We start from the raw sequence: 17,963 nt of genomic DNA on the forward strand, positions 1-17,963 counted from the left end.
TTTTAATTTAATTTTAAAGAATTAATGAAAGTTAAAAAATCAAAAAATTCACATTTTGGCTATAAAATTTTGTGATTATTTAAAGTTAAGTTTATAGATGAAATAATTGTATTCCTTACATGAAAACGAATTGATTGGTATATATAAAATTTACATTTGAGGTAAATTTAATAAATTAATGAAAGTTAAAAAAAAAAGAAATTCCCATGTTAGATGAAAAATTTTGTATTTATTTAAATTCAAGTTTAAATATAAAATAATTGTGTTCCATGCATTGAAGCAAACCGAAATAATTGTAAATAATTCTAAATTGTATATTATTTTCAATAAGTTTCAGAAATTTCAGCTAAAATGTGAATTTTTGATTTTTTAACTTCCATTAATTCTTTAAATTTAACTCAAATCTATAGGTACTCATAAGTTTATATTATTATTATATTATTTTTGTATGTTTATTTCAATTTCTACACTTTTGGGTGTATTTTGTGCAAGAAATTGCAATGAAATAGTCCGCCTAAGAATTGATTTTTTTTGTCGATTTTTCTATGACGTAAAGTAATTTAATGGTACTAATAGGGGTCTTCCTTTACTCGTATCGGACTGTCAATTTTTTTCTACATTTTTGGGTGTATTTTGTACACGAAATTGCAATAAAACAGACGTTCCCTGGCGGATTGGGAAAACCGAGTTGTAACCGAATTGGGTTACGATTCGGTTACGATTCGGTTACGTTTCGGTTCATTGTGAAATAATATCGTTAATTGACGAAATATGTAGTAAATAACTATTAGTAATGGTTAATATACATTTAGAGAGCTTATTTATGCAATAATAATAATAAATTAAGATATAATTAATTAATAATAAGTGTTTTAAGTGTACAGTGCATACAGTTGTTGAATTACCATATACATATATGTATATTATCATTAGCGGCAGCTGTGATACGCGCGTTAAACCCTAGATGGCGTTAAGGATCACTTTTTCGAATGAATTTCTAAAATTAAGCCCTTGAGTGTCAAATGTGTAAGTGAATATATAAGTTTTAAAAAAATAGATCAATTTATTAAAATAACTTTTTTGATTTGTACAAATATAAAAAATAAATTTTTATAACGAACAAAAATTTTTTTAATGAGAAAAATTTTTTTCAAAATTAATCTTTTTTATTTTATTGAAGAAAAAGAAATTTTATTAAGAAAAAAATGTTTATTTTTGTTATTTGTTTAATTATTATTATTGTAATTATTATTTAAAATTATTTTTGTTATTTGTTTAATTATTATTTTTATTTTCATCAATAAAATGAGAAAGATTAATTTTGAAAAAAAATTTTTTCCAAAAAAATTTTTTATTCTTAAAATAATTTTTTTCCTCAATGAAATGAGAAACATTAATTTTGACATAAAAAAACTTTTTTTCCCTAAAAAATTTTTTTTTTCTGAATAAAAAAATTTTTTTTCTCAATAAAATGAGAAAGAATAATTTTGACACAAAAAAAACTTTTTCTTATTAAAAAAATTTTTGTTCGTTATAAAAATTTATTTTTTATATTTGTACAAGTCAAAAAAGTTGTTATAATAAATTGATCTATTTTTTTAAAACTTATATATTCACTTACACATTTGACACTCAAGGGCTTAATTTTAGAAATTCATTCGAAAAAGTGATCCTTAACGCCATCTAGGGTTTAACGCGCGTATCACAGCTGCCGTTAATGGTAATATACATATATATGGTAATTCAACAACTGTATGCACTGTACACTTAAAATACTTATTATTAATTAATTATATTTTAATTTATTATTATTATTGCATAAATAAGCTCTCTAAATGTATAATAACCATTCCTAATAGTTATTTACTACATATTTCGTCGATTAACGATAATATTTCACAATGAACCGAAACGTAACCGAATCGTAACCGAATCGTAACCCAATTCGGTTACAACTCGGTTTTCACAATCCGCCAGGGTTGCTTGAGTGTGTCCGTGTTCCAGTAAACAGCGCCAATTCGAGCGAGTGGCCGCTAAATCAACTATGACAAAACACATTATTTTATTATAATTATAGCTCTATTTTTATTATTTTTACATTAAGTTATAGTAAATGAGATGAACAGTTAGATTCCTTGCACCACACAAATCATTTTTCTAAAATTTTAACCCGAAATAAATTTTAATTTTAAAAAAAGTATGAAACCACAAAAACGTCCTTTGCCACATACCCTTAGGCTGCAGTCCCATGGCCAGCGTTTTGCGTTGCGTTTTGTCACTAGACCATGAGTGTAAAAGAGATGCAGATATATGTTTGCTATGTTTACACTCAGGGTCTAGTGACAAAACGCAACGCAAAACGCTGCCATGGGACTGCAGCCTTAAAGTCATGTTATTGTTGTTTTCACATGCATGTATTCTCTGCAGATTTTCTCCCAAAACACTTTGGCAGATTGAGCTAAAATTTAATGGAGAACTCAAAAATACTTTATATGCTCAAAAAAAATTCCGAAAAGTTTTCGAAAAAATTAAATTTGCGAGATAAATGCTCCGGAATACCATATATAAAATAGTCAAAAAGTTTAAAACAGAAAATGTATGGCGCACTTTTTCATTGCTCCAGCGGATGCTGAGCTACACTCAAAAAAAGTGGGAAAAATTTTCGAAAAATTAAATTTTCTAAATAATCGTTCGGGAATACAGCCAAAGACTTTAGCAAAAAATAGCGAACAAAAAATGTATGGCGCACTTTTTGATTGGTCCAGCGGATGCTGAGCTACACTAGAAAACAAATTTGGAAAAAAATTAGAAAAATTAAATTTGCGAGATAAACGTTCCGGAATACCGCCAATAAAATAGGGAAAAAGTTTCGAACAAAAAATGTATGGCGCAGTTTTAGATTGGTCCAGCAGATGCTGAGCTACACTCAAAAATAATTTGGAAAAATTTTCAAAAAATTAAATTCCCTAGATAATCGTTCGGGAATACCGCCATAGTGATTAGAAGAAAGTTCCGAACAAAAAATGTATGGCGCACTTTTTGATTGGTCCAGCGGATGCTGAGCTACACTAAAAAACATTTTGGAAAAATTGTTGAAAAATTAAATTTTCCAGATAATCGTTCGGGAATACCGCCAAAGTCTTTAGCAAAAAGTAGCGAACAAAAAATGTATGGCGCACTTTTTGATTGGTACAGCGGATGCTGAACTACACTCACTAAAACTGGAGAAAAAATTTCGAAAAAAAAAATTTGCCAGATAATGACTCGGGAATGATGCCAAAAAATTGAGCAATAAGTCTCGAACAAAAAATGTATGGCGCACTTTTTGATTGGTCCAGCATATGCTGAGCTACACTCAAAAATAATTTGGAAAAATTTTCAAAAAATTAAATTCCCTAGATAATCGTTCGGGAATACCGCCATAGTGATTAGAAGAAAGTTCTGAACAAAAAATGTATAATGCACTTTTTGATTGGTCCAGCGGATGCAGAGCTACACTCAAAAATAATTTGGAAAAGTTTTCAAAAAATTAAATTCGCTAGATAATCGTTCGGTAATACCGCCATAGTGATTAGAAGAAAGTTCCGAACAAAAAATGTATGGCGCAGTTTTAGTTTGGTCCAGCGTATGCTGAGCTACACTCAAAAAAAGTGGGAAAAATTTTCGAAAAATTAAATTTGTTAGATAATCGTTCTGGAATACCGCCAAAAAAATAGTCAAAAAGTTCCGAACAGGAAATGTATGGCGCACTTTTTGATTGGTCCAGCGGATGCTGAGCTACACTAGAAAACAAATTTGGAAAAAAATTAGAAAAATTAAATTTGCGAGATAAACGTTCCGGAATACCGCCAATAAAATAGGGAAAAGTTTCGAACAAAAAATGTATGGCGCAGTTTTAGATTGGTCCAGCGGATGCTGAGCTACACTCAAAAATAATTTGGAAAAATTTTCAAAAAATTAAATTCCCTAGATAATCGTTCGGGAATACCGCTATAGTGATTTGAAGTAAGTTCTGAACAAAAAATGTATAGCGCACTTTTTAATTGGTCCAGCGGATGCTGAGCTACACTCAAAAAGTGTGAAAAATTTTCGAAAAATTAAATTTGTGAGATAATCGTTCTGGAATACCCCCCAAAAAAATAGTCAAAAAGTTCCGAACAGGAAATGTATGGGGCACTTTTTGATTGGTCCAGCGGATGCTGAGCTACACTAGAAAACAAATTTGGAAAAAATATAGAAAAATTAAATTTGCGAGATATACCATCCGGAATACCGCCAATAAAATAGGGAAAAAGTTTCGAACAAAAAATGTATGGCGCACTTTTAGATTGGTCAAGCAGATGCTGAGCTACAATAAAAAACATTTTGGAAAAATTGTTGACAAATTAAATTTTCTAGATCATCGTTCGGGAATACCGCCAAAGACTTTAGCAAAAAGTAGCGAACGAAAAATGTATGGCGCACTTTTTGATTGGTCCAGCGGATGCTGAGCTACACTAGAAAACAAATTTGGAAAAAAATTAGAAAAATTAAATTTGCGAGATAAACGTTCCGGAATACCGCCAATAAAATTGGGAAAAAGTTTCGAACAAAAAATGTATAGCGCACTTTTTGATTGGTCCAGCGGATGCTGAGCTACACTCAAAAAAAGTGGGAAAAATTTTAGAAAAATTAAATTTGTGAAATAATCGTTCGGGAATAACGCCATAGTGATTAGAAGAAAGTTCTGAACAAAAAATGTATGGTGCACTTTTTGATTAGTCCAGCGGATGCTGAGCTACACTAAAAAACATTTTGGAAAAATTGTTGAAAAATTAAATTTTCCAGATAATCGTTCGGGAATACCGCCAAAGTCTTTAGCAAAAAGTAACGAACAAAAAATGTATGGCGCACTTTTTGATTGGTACAGCGGATGCTGAGCTACACTCAAAAATAATTTGGAAAAATTTTCAAAAAATTAAATTCGCTAGATACTGTGTGGGAACTTTTCTATTAAGATTATTATTCGTTATGTCAAATATGAAAAATAGAGAAAAAATTTTCTATTTAACAATAATCATCACAAAAAACATAAATCTGATTGTTTTAATCATTTAACTGTATGTTTCATTATTTTTTATATATTTGAGACAAAATTTCAATTTCAACCTCGTGTTCCACGAATGCTCTGCCAATTTCGTGGAGCATTCGCATCATTCAATCCGCCAATTAATTGGCATAAAAAATGGATCAATCCATTCGTTCTTTTTTGTAAATGAACGGTAAAAGTGTTACGAAGCAATATTAAAAAAAAATTTCTCAAAATACTAAAAATTAATTAAAAATAATATAAACCGTAAAGTCTAGCTGATATACTCTCCCATGTTTACATACGTGTAACTGTGTGTGTAAAAAACTCACCGACAGTGGAAATTGAATTTTGAATAATAGAGTAGACCCAAATTGCAGTTATCAAAGTTTTTAGTAACAAACAATCACAGTTTTAAGAAATAATACAAACATAACTGAAATATGCCGTGAACAATATTTTGACAGTTGCGATGAGTAAAACTGCTGAAATATGAAATGTATAATATGTGAAACTTTTTCCTACCAGGGTTGTGAACATATGAAACTCTATTATATGTATACTTTGTTTTGTATTGGGATCTGAAATACTGCGATACGCCATCTGGTGAGAGCCTCGTTGTGGTGGCCATGTTTTCATTCCGTGTTTCTCTAACATATACAAAAGAAAGAGATAAAAAACCAAGATGGTTGTCACAAGAAGGCTCAGGGGTGGGTCAGTTTCGCGTGATTTCTGATCCCAATACATATTTTGGGATTTTTGCCTGTTCTCGCTATTTCAGCTGTTTGAATTATTTATTAAAAATATGATTGTTTATTACTAAGAACTCTGATAGTTAGGTCTATTTTATTATTTAAAATTCAGTTCTTCTGTTATAAAATGCGCTGCAAATGACGGTAGATACAAAATAATTGTCAATTTTTTGACATATCTCCAACACAGCCTTAAATCTCTTGACAAAATTCAAAATAAATAAATGAAAATATATGTATAATAAAATGAAATAAATTTTTTTTTATAAAACATCAATGAAATAAGTGTGTTTATCATAGAAAAGAAACACGTTATTTAAAATAAAACTTTTCCCTCAGTTTATAGAAAAAATGAAGCTGTGTGCTGTGCTACCTGCGGAGATTTGTTTCTCTTTTTCTTAAGAAGTGAATCTTCTGCCGCGCGCGCGCAATTGCGAAAGGGTTTCAATGCCAGTCTCGCGCTGTATATTGAAGGTAAGTATTTCAAGATCACATGCACAATATCTTGTGATTCCCTATATATATATATATATATATATATATATATATATATATATACTAGCGCACTTGACTTATATTTTTTTGCATTATTAACGGTATTTTTATGTCGCGGCTGAGAAAAATCTTGAGGAATTCACGGACGTATACAGGAAGCGGACAAGGGACACATAAGAGAGTCGGCGATCGTTACGTGGAATCGGCAAGAAATAGTGTGTTTCTGGAACTCACGTACCATTCAGACAGCTCCGCGATATCCTCGCAATCGTTTTCTTTGTCTGGCAATGCCATCACACGCCTCTTCTATATAATATATACTTTACTCTAATTCTAATCCGGTTCCATCAGGGTTTCAATAAGACTTTGCGCATATCACAAAAAAAATATGAACGTATATAAATTATAGGTTATGTTTATGATTTTCATTTTCTTATATTTGTGAGCGCTTTTATACCTCCGGTATTTTGGGCGATCGATTCGGTATTGTGAATTTTCACGTTTGTGTCACAGAATTTAATTGGTTCTACAAAAATTCTATTTTCATTAATTCAACAAAAATTGATACACTGGAAGTTGAATTTGTTATTGGAAAGCCAATCAAATTCAGTGACTTGACCGTGAAAATCCATCGTTCCGAATGGTTGGTTTCGACTGTTGGAGTATTTACACCTTCGGGAAAAAATTTTCTTTACTTTGTATTTTCCGAAATACACTTACCTGATTGGTTGTCCACAATGAATCAGATTTTGAACAACTAATCAAATAAATGTATTTCGGAAAATGCAAAGTGAAGAAAATGTTTTGCCGAAGGTGTAAATGCTCCATCCCACTCGCTATTTGTCATAATTCTCGTCAACTACCGCACCCTGCTCTAGTAAAAATTTAGTGACTTTATTGTTAAAATTAAACGTTACTATAAAGTTACTAAATTTTCACTAGAGCAGGATGCGGTATTTGACGAGAATTGTGACAAACGGTGAATGTGTATTTTGGCAAGTGGTGACAATAGAAAGAGAAACCAACCGAATCGTTCGACCAAAACAAGGATGTGACGTAACATATATCAAGTAAGGACCAATGCACAATAGCTTCGCGAAAGTCGTTCGCGAACGTGAAGCATGAGTTAGAAAAGGACAGAGATATATTTCTGTCCTTTTATATCTCATGAACCATATTCGCGATCGACATTCGCGAAGCTGTTCTGTTTTGGCCTTATGTTACTTGAATTTGTTACGTATTTTACGTAAGTATGTTATTAGTTTAGTTCGCTACCTAATGTTTTCATTGTCCCCACTCATCATTTGTCATAATTTTCGAGAATTACCGCACCCTGTTCTAGTAAAAATTTAGTGACTTTATTGTTAAAATTAAAAGTTACTAAATTTTTACAAGAATAGGGTGCGGTAGTTGACGAGAATGACAAATGGCGAGTGGGGACAATGGAAACCAACCATCAATTGGGATCAGAAATCACGCGAAACTGACCCACCCCTGAGCCTTCTTGTGACAACCATCTTGGTTTTTTATCTCTTTCTTTTGTATATGTTAGAGAAACACGGAATGAAAACATGGCCACCACAACAAGGCTCTCACCAGATGGCGTATCGCAGTATTTCAGATCCCAATAACCACGAGTGTACATATAGCACCTTTAAGCTGACTCTACATTGACTATAAAAAACATGAACGTGCTGACGTCACAATGCTATTCAAATGAGGGACATCAGCACGTTCGCATTTTTAATCCAATCAGGCGATTGCAGAAGATTTCACAAAACTGACACTTTGCTACGTTTTGATCGCATTTGAATCTTTAATTTTTAGAAAATTCATTTCCGTCCTAGATATTTTTTTTGTTTAGAATTGTTTATGTCGCTTATTGTTATTTGTTTGTAGGTTAGGTCTAAACGAATACTTTTGCCTGCATATTTAGTCTTGTATATTATATAGAAAGTTTACAGTAGTTTACGTAAAATACGTTGAAAATGTAAGATACGTCGAAAACCTTAAAATTATGCATAACTTCCGAACTCTGATGAAATCCTAAACTTTTATATGAAATAGAAAAGGACAGATGCGATATTTCTGTCATTCTCTTTTATTCTTAAATCTTACGATTTATTCGACTTACGATAGCAATCTTTTCAGAGTACAGTCAAGGGTTAAAAATAAAACACAATAATATATCGTTTTTCTAAATTATATTTCGAAGAATGCTGTATTATGAAATACCAAAAAGGTAAATGAATGATTTTTGATGATAAAAGTTAAACACCTAGTAAGAATTTATGTGAACAAAGAATGTGAGGATGAAAGGTATGATCATCAGTGGGAATTCCTGGTATTAAACTTTATGGAAAGGGGTGGGGTATATACGCGTATAGGCAAGATATTGGGTTAGTTTTTGCCAAGTTTCTAGTTTCCTCACTGGTCAATGAGGACTGTTGTGCCCGTAGAAATGCAACCAGCTACCACTATGAGAGACGAAGCAATGACGACGTAGGTGTTACCTTCCGGAATGGAATTTGTCCGCTTTCCAGAGCCAATGCAATGAGCTCCTTTATACCGATCCCCCTCTTTTTCCTCTTTCATTCTCCTTGTTGTGTATGTACATCCCTCGATTTTTTTTTATTTCCCTATACACTTCCTTCGATTCTTGCGATGACAGGAGGATGAGGTCTCGCACATATTATGAGCAAGGTCTGCGGGAAAACCAGAATGAATGTCTGAGAAACAGAGACGAAAAGAGATAGTGAGTGCGCGAGCTCTTTGAGCAACATTCTTAAGAGTGAATCTGTAATATAGAAACTGTCTCTTGAACTTGTTGCAATAACTATGACTACGAGAATGAAAATAATAAAAAGAAAAATTTTAACTAAAAATTTCATTGTTACATATTTTTTAAAAACGTTAAATTACGAACGGGAGAAAATTTTTTTTGTACATATGCTAATTTGCTAATAAAATTTAATTACTGTCCGAGTACCAGCGTTACCAACCGAGTATTGGTAATTCAATGTAAAGGTGCTTTTATACCTCCAGTATTTTGGTCTAGCAATCGTCTGGATTGAATTTTCACAGTCGTATCGCTGAATTTGATTGGATGTTCAATAAATTCCATTTTTCTTTTTTTTTTTAAAGATTAAAGGTCAACGCACAATAGGTTCGCTAAAGTCGTTCGCGAACCATTTGTGCGTTGGCCTTAAAACTGTGGAAATGGAAACTGTAGTACATCCAATCAAATTAAGTGACACGACCGCGAAAATTCAACACAACTGATTTCTTGACCAATATACCGGAGGAATAAAAGCATTTTTAGGATGATGCAAACCATGTAAACAAACTTATTTGCTTAATACAAGTGGCAATTTGAAGAAATGAAAGAAAATTCAGAGCTTAATTTGCTGTTATATAGCTACTTCTACAATAACTAAATTGCATCGTCCTGAAGACTTTTGGCCGAAAAAAAAAATTATTTCACGTGTAAACTCTTTGCCAAAAATGCCTACACTTTTTTGTCCTCTTCTAACAAACTTGTTGCCATGACAATATTTGCGTTAGAAAAGGATAAAAAAGTATAGGCATATCTGGCCACAATGTACTAAAAATTAAAAAAAAAACCTTTTACCTGGGAGGACATAAATTTCTTTTTTATAATTTCAATAATATTTACAAGCTGAAATTGTAGAAATAGTAGCGAACACGTAAAATAAATTTTTTGTCATCAGTTGGCAAGAGACGCTTGCTTTTCACCGAACGGTCAATACGTCGAACAGACAAAATGTCGAAAAGCCATAACCTCGAAAAGCCAAGACGTCGAACAGCCAATACGTCGAACGGTTAAAATATCGATAAGCCAAAACATCGAATAGCCAATACGTCGAACGGACAAAATGTCGAAAAATTTTATTGACTCAAGTATAATTCTAGTTAAGTCAATAAAATTTTTCGACATTTTGTCCGTTCGACGTATTGGCTGTTCGATGTTTTGGCTTATCGATATTTTGTCCGTTCGATGTATTGACTGTTCGACGTCTTGTCTTTTCGAGGTTATGGCTTTTCGACATTTTGTCAGTTCGACGTATTGGCTTTTCGACATTTTATCCATTTGACAACTTGCCATTTGACATTTTGTCTGTTCGACGTATTGACCGTTTAGTGAAAAACAAGCGTCGCAGTTGGCAATAGATGCGCGCGCATCGTCTCTAAGACGATACGATTTAGCTATTGTAGAAGCAGCCTTAAGGCTAGAGCAACAGCTTCGCGAAAGTGGTTTATGAGATAGGAAAGGACACAAATATATCTCTGTCCTTTTCTAACGCATACGCATCTCGTTTGCGAAACTACGTTGGCCTTTAGTTTTTAGTACAAGTTGGCCATGTTGGCTGAGACCAGAGACAGTTAGTAAAATTGATGTATTTTTAACAACATATAGATATTATTCATTTGTTTTTCAGGTTATATTAACAATTTTACTAATTACTTATTAATTAAAATTTTTTTTTTTGCAAAGATTTTTCTGCATTATCAGAAATTAATTATTAATTATCCTTGAAATTCCTTGAATTTTATAACAAAACCTTGTATTATAAAAATTGTCTAAATTAATGATACTTATTTTTTAAGGGGAGATACCACCTTAATATTTTGACTCTCTGTTGAACACCAACACATTCAAATATTTTCCAAGAAATCAAAATATCATGTCATAATTTTGCTTTTGACAAATTGAAATTCAATTTCGTTAAAGTTTTCTGCTATAAGATATATAATAATCTATGACAATATTTGGTTTGTTTTTCAATATTTATTTTTAAATACTACTATTTTATTAAAAATTCATTAAACGAAGGAAAATAGGTATGGATTTTATGGTAAATTTAATCATGTTTCACCTCATGGTATTGACTTTTAAATTTTAACATTTTTCACGTCAAAAATTAAAATAAAATTTTAAAATCAATTAATTAAAAATTATTTAATTAACAAAAACAAGATTAAATTTACTATAAAATCCACAGCTATTTTCTTTTGTTTATAATGAATTTTTAATAAAATAGTATTTAAAATTAAATATTGAAAAATAAATTAAGATGGATATTTGGATTCCAAGATGGGGTTGTTCACTTCAAGTATATATATATGAGTTTGCAATGTATAAAAATGTTTTAATTGAAAATTATTAATTTCATGGAAAAAATGGTGATATTAATTTAAATCAATGAAGTTTAGACGTTTGCCACCTGTCGATCTTGTACTTGTGAACATTTCTATATGCTTTCACGATCGTTTAATAAAGTTAATTATATGTCTGACCATGCATCTTCGGAGCATGTTATACTCTCTAGAATTTCACTCGTCACAGCTGTATTCATTATAGTTCATTCTCTTGTTGAAAAGTAGATAATTATATATATGTAGTAGCCACATCAACAGGATTTTACTGTCTCAAAAATTTTATTCACTAATCCAAATTAAGCATTAATAAATTTTTTATATTCAATAGAAATTCATTAAATATTTTTGAAAAAAATTTCTATCTAAAAACTTTCATAATATAAGGATGAAACCCCACGATATTGATAATATTTCTCTTTTCCAAAAATCACAACAAAAATATAAAAATTATATTTTCTTTTTCAAAATAAAATTATGATCTTCTCAAATGGAAAAAAGATCTGTCTGATACAGTATACATTAAGGAAGTTCTCTCGCAAACAGAAATGACGAAGAGTTAATTATCAAACTTGATAAACTGATAGATAATGGTTTAAAGAAGATGTAGTTAAATTTTTAGAGGTCTAGGTGGATTTTGACAAAAGATATAAATAATTTTCTATAAATATTCTATAAATAATTTATTTTTTATTTTTTGTTATTTAACTTTTAATTTCTTAATTTATTTCTTGCTTTTTTGTATTATTTTTTTGGTATTTTATTTTTTTATTTTTTATTTATTTTATTTTTTGTATTTTGTATTCTTTGTATTTTATATTTTTTGCTTTTACATTGTATTATTTTTAGTTTTGTTGACATCTTATTAAATTCTGATGATGATGACACACATGGTCATCGAAACGTTAAAAACTTTGTGAAGTTTTTATTTTAATACCTTGACTGGCTGTATCGTTCCATTATTTGTGGTTTATTTTAAATAATTTTCTCTTTTCACATTTAACACGGGTTCTTATGGGAAATTGAATTTTTTGGTCTGAAATCTCAAATTGTGAAAAATCTGAGGAAAAGATATTACTGGAACTTTATATACATAAAGTTTAATAGTCAATGTTCACTTACTTTTAATAAAATTGATCAGACCTGGCTTAGGAGACTCACAATTAATTATTTTGTCTAAAAAAAACACCGTATTTTGACAATCAGAAATTACTTAGCACAACGCTTGGCAACTTTGCGTCTTGTAGGTTAGGTATAGAAAAAGCGCGAAATTTGAAAGTAATATAAGTAGTATATACATATAATAGTATATTCTTCAAAGATTCATAATAATGAATAATAATTTGAATTTGCTTATAAAAAATTAAGATTTTTAAAATAATAATTCTATTAATAATTAATAAATATTAAATAATTAATAAATTTATAATTGAAAACTTTGAAAAATGATACGCACAAAATTAATTTAATAATTTTGTAATTTTTATATACATTTTATGAAAATGTAAAAAAGAATTAAAATTTTTGTAAAATAAGAAAAAATTAGTTATTAATTTTAATTTAAATAATTTAAATTTATTTTTTATTTTAATTTTTAACTATTCTAAAATTAATAATGAAATTGATTTAATTAAAATTAAAAATGAAATTAATTTAATTAATTATGAATTTTGGTTGGGCAAGAAAAACGTGTAATATTTGTTTTGAAATCATATATTTTAAATCACAGTAATTTTTTATTCATAGTATGACTTTATATTATTTTATATAAACGCAATAAATATTTTGCTTCTAAATAATACATATAAAAAACAATAATGAAATAAATTTAAATATGTTGTGTTAGATAATTCACAACTAACATTTGGTAAAATATTTTTTCTTTCTACAAAGTCAACGATTCTTATTGCGTACTTTTTGCTGTTGGCAATATTAATCAAACTTACAACAATCGTTTCACTTCTTCATAATTTTCATTTTTTAGGTTTGTTGCCTTTCTTCATTGGCAGCTTTTAAACAACTGTCGTTTGCCATTTTTTCAACTTCGATCCCCACTTCTTTCTCGTGTGTCTTGAAAGTATTCCACCTGAATTCTGGAATGTTTACAGATGACAGAACTTTATTTAAATGAGTGTTTCCCATTCCTGCATTCAATGTACCTAGAAATAAATGTTTATATTATTTGATTTATTTTATTGCAAAGAGTGATAATATAATTGATTATACTAACCAACAACAACTTTTGTGTTAACATCAAAGTGTTTGTGCTTATTTTGACCGGATACAACATGTTGTTTATCTGTTGAAACTTGCGTGTAAAATAAGCACTTGTCACATTTTACACTGAGAACAGACGCCAAACCATATCGTTTTTCATCAACAACGTTTGTTAATGACAAAACAGATTTACACTTTTTGCAATAGAGTTGTTCTGCCATTGTTTTTAAATCAACTATTCGTCTGCCTTCAGCAGGTTTATAATTCACTAATTCACAGTGCGAATCATTTGTGAGGTTAGCTCGAAGATTTTTAGTGCCATATACACTCCGAAGGTTTTTTCCCGCAATTTGCAATCTACAACGATTTTCATAAACTTTTTGGGTTACTATCTTTCCCTTCCAATAATAACGTTTTACTCCTTTTTTTGCAGTCTCTTCTAAATTTTCCGACATGATAGCGCATTTAACGAAAATAAATCAAACAATAGCAGACGACACGAAACGGAACGGGGGAAATATAATCCAACGTTGCCAAGCGTTGAGCTAGTACTACGTGATACAAATGAAAACTTAAATGGGCATTGATTTGACTGACGTTGGAGGGGGAGAACTTCCTTAAATGAAAAATGAAGTTGAGGTACGCAACGTTTATGATAAACGATTTTTAAAGAAATAATTTTTTAAAATGAAAAATTCTATAATTTTCTGCCTAAAAAATATTTCTTGTATAGTTTTCATTAATCAACAAATTATAAAAAAATATTTTTTAGGCAAAAAATTATAGAATTTTTCATTTTAAAAAATTATTTCTTTATAAATCGTTTATCATAAACGTTGCTTACTTCAGCTTTGTAATGAAAAATGGTCTCAAATTGAGAGGAATCCGAATTACAATTTTTTTTTAGGTGATATGAAATTATAAATTTTTTTTTGACCCAAAGAGAAAAATTATATTCTCTTCGTACTAAAAATTTTGATATATATATGTGCCATTCCAGGAGTTTTTTAGCACTTTTCGGAGTAACCTTTCCAAATTAAATGAAACATTTTTTTATTAATATTTATTAATATAAAGGTCCAAAAAAATCACTTTTTAAGTAAAAACAATTGTTTATTTAAAAAATACAACAATAAATAATGCAAAAAATTCACTTTTTTCCTGCAACTCCAAATAAATTGGTTTAAAGATCAAAATTTTCCTTATCTTTCAAGCTTTAATACCGCACAAGAAACATTGAGTCCGAGAAAATATTCAACTCACAATTTTTTAAACAATGTTTGTTTACTTTTTTGTATTTTATTTACTGTGAAACGTCTGCTAAAGCTGCGCGCGACGTTTGGAAGTTGTCGCTTTCCTTATTGAGCAGAAGCTCATTACACTAGCGTAGTAAAAAACATGTTGTGTGAAAAGTGAGGTTTTTCATCCTTCAAAAATGCTTTTTATGATTTTTTACTGCAAAGTAGATAATTAAAAACCATTCAATGTGATAACCAGAAATTTTTACGTTTCGTTTAATGACAACATAACCTCACTTTTCACACAACATGTTTTTTACTACGCTAGTGTAATGAGCTTCTGCTCAATAAGGAAAGCGACAACTTCCAAACGTCGCGCGCAGCTTTAGCAGACGTTTCACAGTAAATAAAATACAAAAAAGTAAACAAACATTGTTTAAAAAATTGTGAGTTGAATATTTTCTCGGACTCAATGTTTCTTGTGCGGTATTAAAGCTTGAAAGATAAGGAAAATTTTGATCTTTAAACCAATTTATTTGGAGTTGCAGGAAAAAAGTGAATTTTTTGCATTATTTATTGTTGTATTTTTTAAATAAACAATTGTTTTTACTTAAAAAGTGATTTTTTTGGACCTTTATATTAATAAATATTAATAAAAAAATGTTTCATTTAATTTGGAAAGGTTACTCCGAAAAGTGCTAAAAAACTCCTGGAATGGCACATATATATATATATAAATTATTGTTGTAATATATTTTTTTATAAAGTTGTTTTAAATCAAAAACACTTTCCTCTCGCGTGCCATTATATTCCGAGAAAAAGTTGCGCGAGTATAAATTGTAAAATTTATTACCGATAGAGATTGCATATTGATCTTCGCATATTGTGTGTGCATTCAATAATAATTTAAGTATATAAAAAGCAACTCGATGACACTGATTGGTTAGTAATAAAAACTAAGATGCAAATTTTGGCACAAAAAATAGCTTATCTGAACAAGCATTTTATAAAGTAGCTGGAAGGCTTGCGGCCTCGTTTCATGCAAAAATCTTCACGTTATTATCCACTTCCAGGAACAGATACTCAGTGGTAGAATGATAATTTAAGATTTCTTATCTTTTTCATTTTTTATATATATATGGGGCATTCTATTTCAAAACGACTCCCCCCCCCTCTTTATTCGTAAATATTCAAAATATTTTTTGTTCCTGTCTCTGATTTCAATGAAAAAATTTCGAGTTTAATAAAAGACAAAATTGAAAAAAAATTTTTTACTCTATTCACTTAGAAAAAAATTTGTTTGAAACAACCAAATTTTGATTAAATCAATGAAATAAATGTATAAAATTTATTGAAATAAATTAAACGTTTATTTGGATCAAATAAATATATTTATTTAAGTTAAACAAATTAAATCGAATCAAACATATAATTTTTTTGTATTAACACAATTTTTTGGTTGTTTTAAACAATTAATTTATTTCTGAATGAATAATACAAAAAAATGGTAGATATATTTGGTTCAAAGCAACTTTTCTCTGAGTGTTCAATAGTGGATCTCAATTCTTAATATATTTTATAATCTCTGAAATACATTTGAATTTTAATGATATTTAATGAATTCCTCAAACTCCTTTAAAATTACTATTATATGCTTTAAGGAAATAAAAAAAAGAAATGAATTTTTAATTCAGTCTAATCATTTCTAATTTCAAAATTTTTCAAATTCTGCATATTTCATTCGGAAATGTTTTATTAATTTCATATAAAATTTGAAAGAAAAAATTATCAATTCTTATATTGTATTATAAAAATTTTTTTATGTTTATTAAACAATGTATGTCGATAACATCAATAAAAATGACTAAATATAACATTGGAATAACATTTTTGAATTATTAAAAATTCGAGTTTATTTTATAATTTTCATAATAAAATATAATCATATTATAAACTATTATTTGATGTAAAGAAATGTAAAAATATTTAAGTTATTTTGTCAGTTTTTTTAATCGTGAATTTCGAAAAGGGCTTAACTCCGAAAACCACAAACTAAAAAGTAATTTTTAACAGAACTAAAAATATATTTAAAATTTATTACACCCAAATTCGACAGATCCAATTGTACAATTTTGGAAAAAATTTATTTAGAGTTAAAATTTGTTGTTAAATAATAATTAATAAACATTTTGTATTTTTTCTTAAAAATTAGTGAACAATTCTAATTTTTATCCAATTTTTATAAACAATGGCTTATTTTTCTCTTTGAATGATTCTCTACAATCTGATTTTGTGTTTTTTGTTAAATTATAGTTTGTTTAAAAAATATAAAAAATAAATATTTTATTTGTTTATTAACTTTTGAACAAAATATTTTCAATAAAATTCAACAAGCGCAGAATTGTAGAAAAACTTTCAAAGAGCAAAATGTGCATAAAAATTACAATTGTTTATTAACTTTTAAGAAAAAATACAAAATTTTTATTAATTATTATTTAAAAACAAATTTTAACTCAAAATAAATTTTTTCCAAAATTGTACAATTGGATCTGTCGAATTTGGGTGTAATAAATTTTAAATATAATTATTTTTAGTTCTGTTAAAAATTATTTTTTAGTTTGAGGTTATGTTAACGGGTTGAATCTCCTTAAAGCAAAGAAAAAAATTATACATCAACTTTATATTATATAGGTAATCTATAATTTTTTTTCTTTTATTTAATTATTTAATTATATATTTTTTTTATTAGTTACATTAAAATTACAATTTTTAATTGAATTAATTAAATAATACATTTTAATACATTTTTAATATAACGTATATTATATATATTATCTCTTTAAAATGTTATTGATACTGAATTAAAGTTTGGTGAAATTGATGATAGGAGAAAAACGTCAAAGGCGATAACAGGACACAACGAACGCATTCGATTAGCGCATTTGGATAGACAACTTTTTACACAATCACCTAGAAATAAATATATAGGTAACATTTACTGGATTTAGCGTGTGG

At 28.9% G+C, this 17,963-nt stretch overlaps 1 protein-coding gene and 1 long non-coding RNA gene across 2 annotated transcripts; both read right to left on the reverse strand.

Moving 5' to 3' along the window:
• Window positions 1-8,504: 8,504 nt before the first annotated feature.
• Window positions 8,505-12,803, reverse strand: LOC127285938 (uncharacterized). The gene is made up of 2 exons (XR_007843681.1): window positions 12,616-12,803; window positions 8,505-9,044 (listed from the first exon to the last, which is right to left on the reverse strand). It is a non-coding gene; the product is annotated as an uncharacterized LOC127285938 (long non-coding RNA).
• Window positions 12,804-13,199: 396 nt separating this feature from the next.
• On the reverse strand, window positions 13,200-14,327 carry LOC127285931 (uncharacterized). Its single transcript, XM_051312159.1, has 2 exons — window positions 13,724-14,327; window positions 13,200-13,652 (listed from the first exon to the last, which is right to left on the reverse strand). Exons 1-2 carry the CDS (start codon window positions 14,163-14,165, stop codon window positions 13,474-13,476), a joined length of 621 nt encoding a protein of 206 aa, XP_051168116.1. The 5' UTR covers window positions 14,166-14,327; the 3' UTR covers window positions 13,200-13,473.
• Between the last annotated feature and the right edge of the window lie 3,636 nt (window positions 14,328-17,963).

This window comes from Leptopilina boulardi, unplaced genomic scaffold (genome assembly GCF_019393585.1).
Source record: "Leptopilina boulardi isolate dan_hultmark-lab unplaced genomic scaffold, ZJU_Lbou_2.1 LbouV2_342, whole genome shotgun sequence".
In the NCBI taxonomy this organism is placed as follows: domain Eukaryota; kingdom Metazoa; phylum Arthropoda; class Insecta; order Hymenoptera; family Figitidae; genus Leptopilina; species Leptopilina boulardi.

What these genes read in the sequence shown, in the direction of transcription:
- LOC127285931 (XM_051312159.1), bottom strand. Translation starts at nt 14,165, where the DNA reads ATGTCGGAAAATTTAGAAGAGACTGCAAAAAAAGGAGTAAAACGTTAT. An exon ending in TAACACAAAAGTTGTTGTTG is followed by an intron (nt 13,653 to 13,723) that starts GTTAGTATAATC and finishes ATTTATTTCTAG; the next exon opens with GTACATTGAATGCAGGAATG.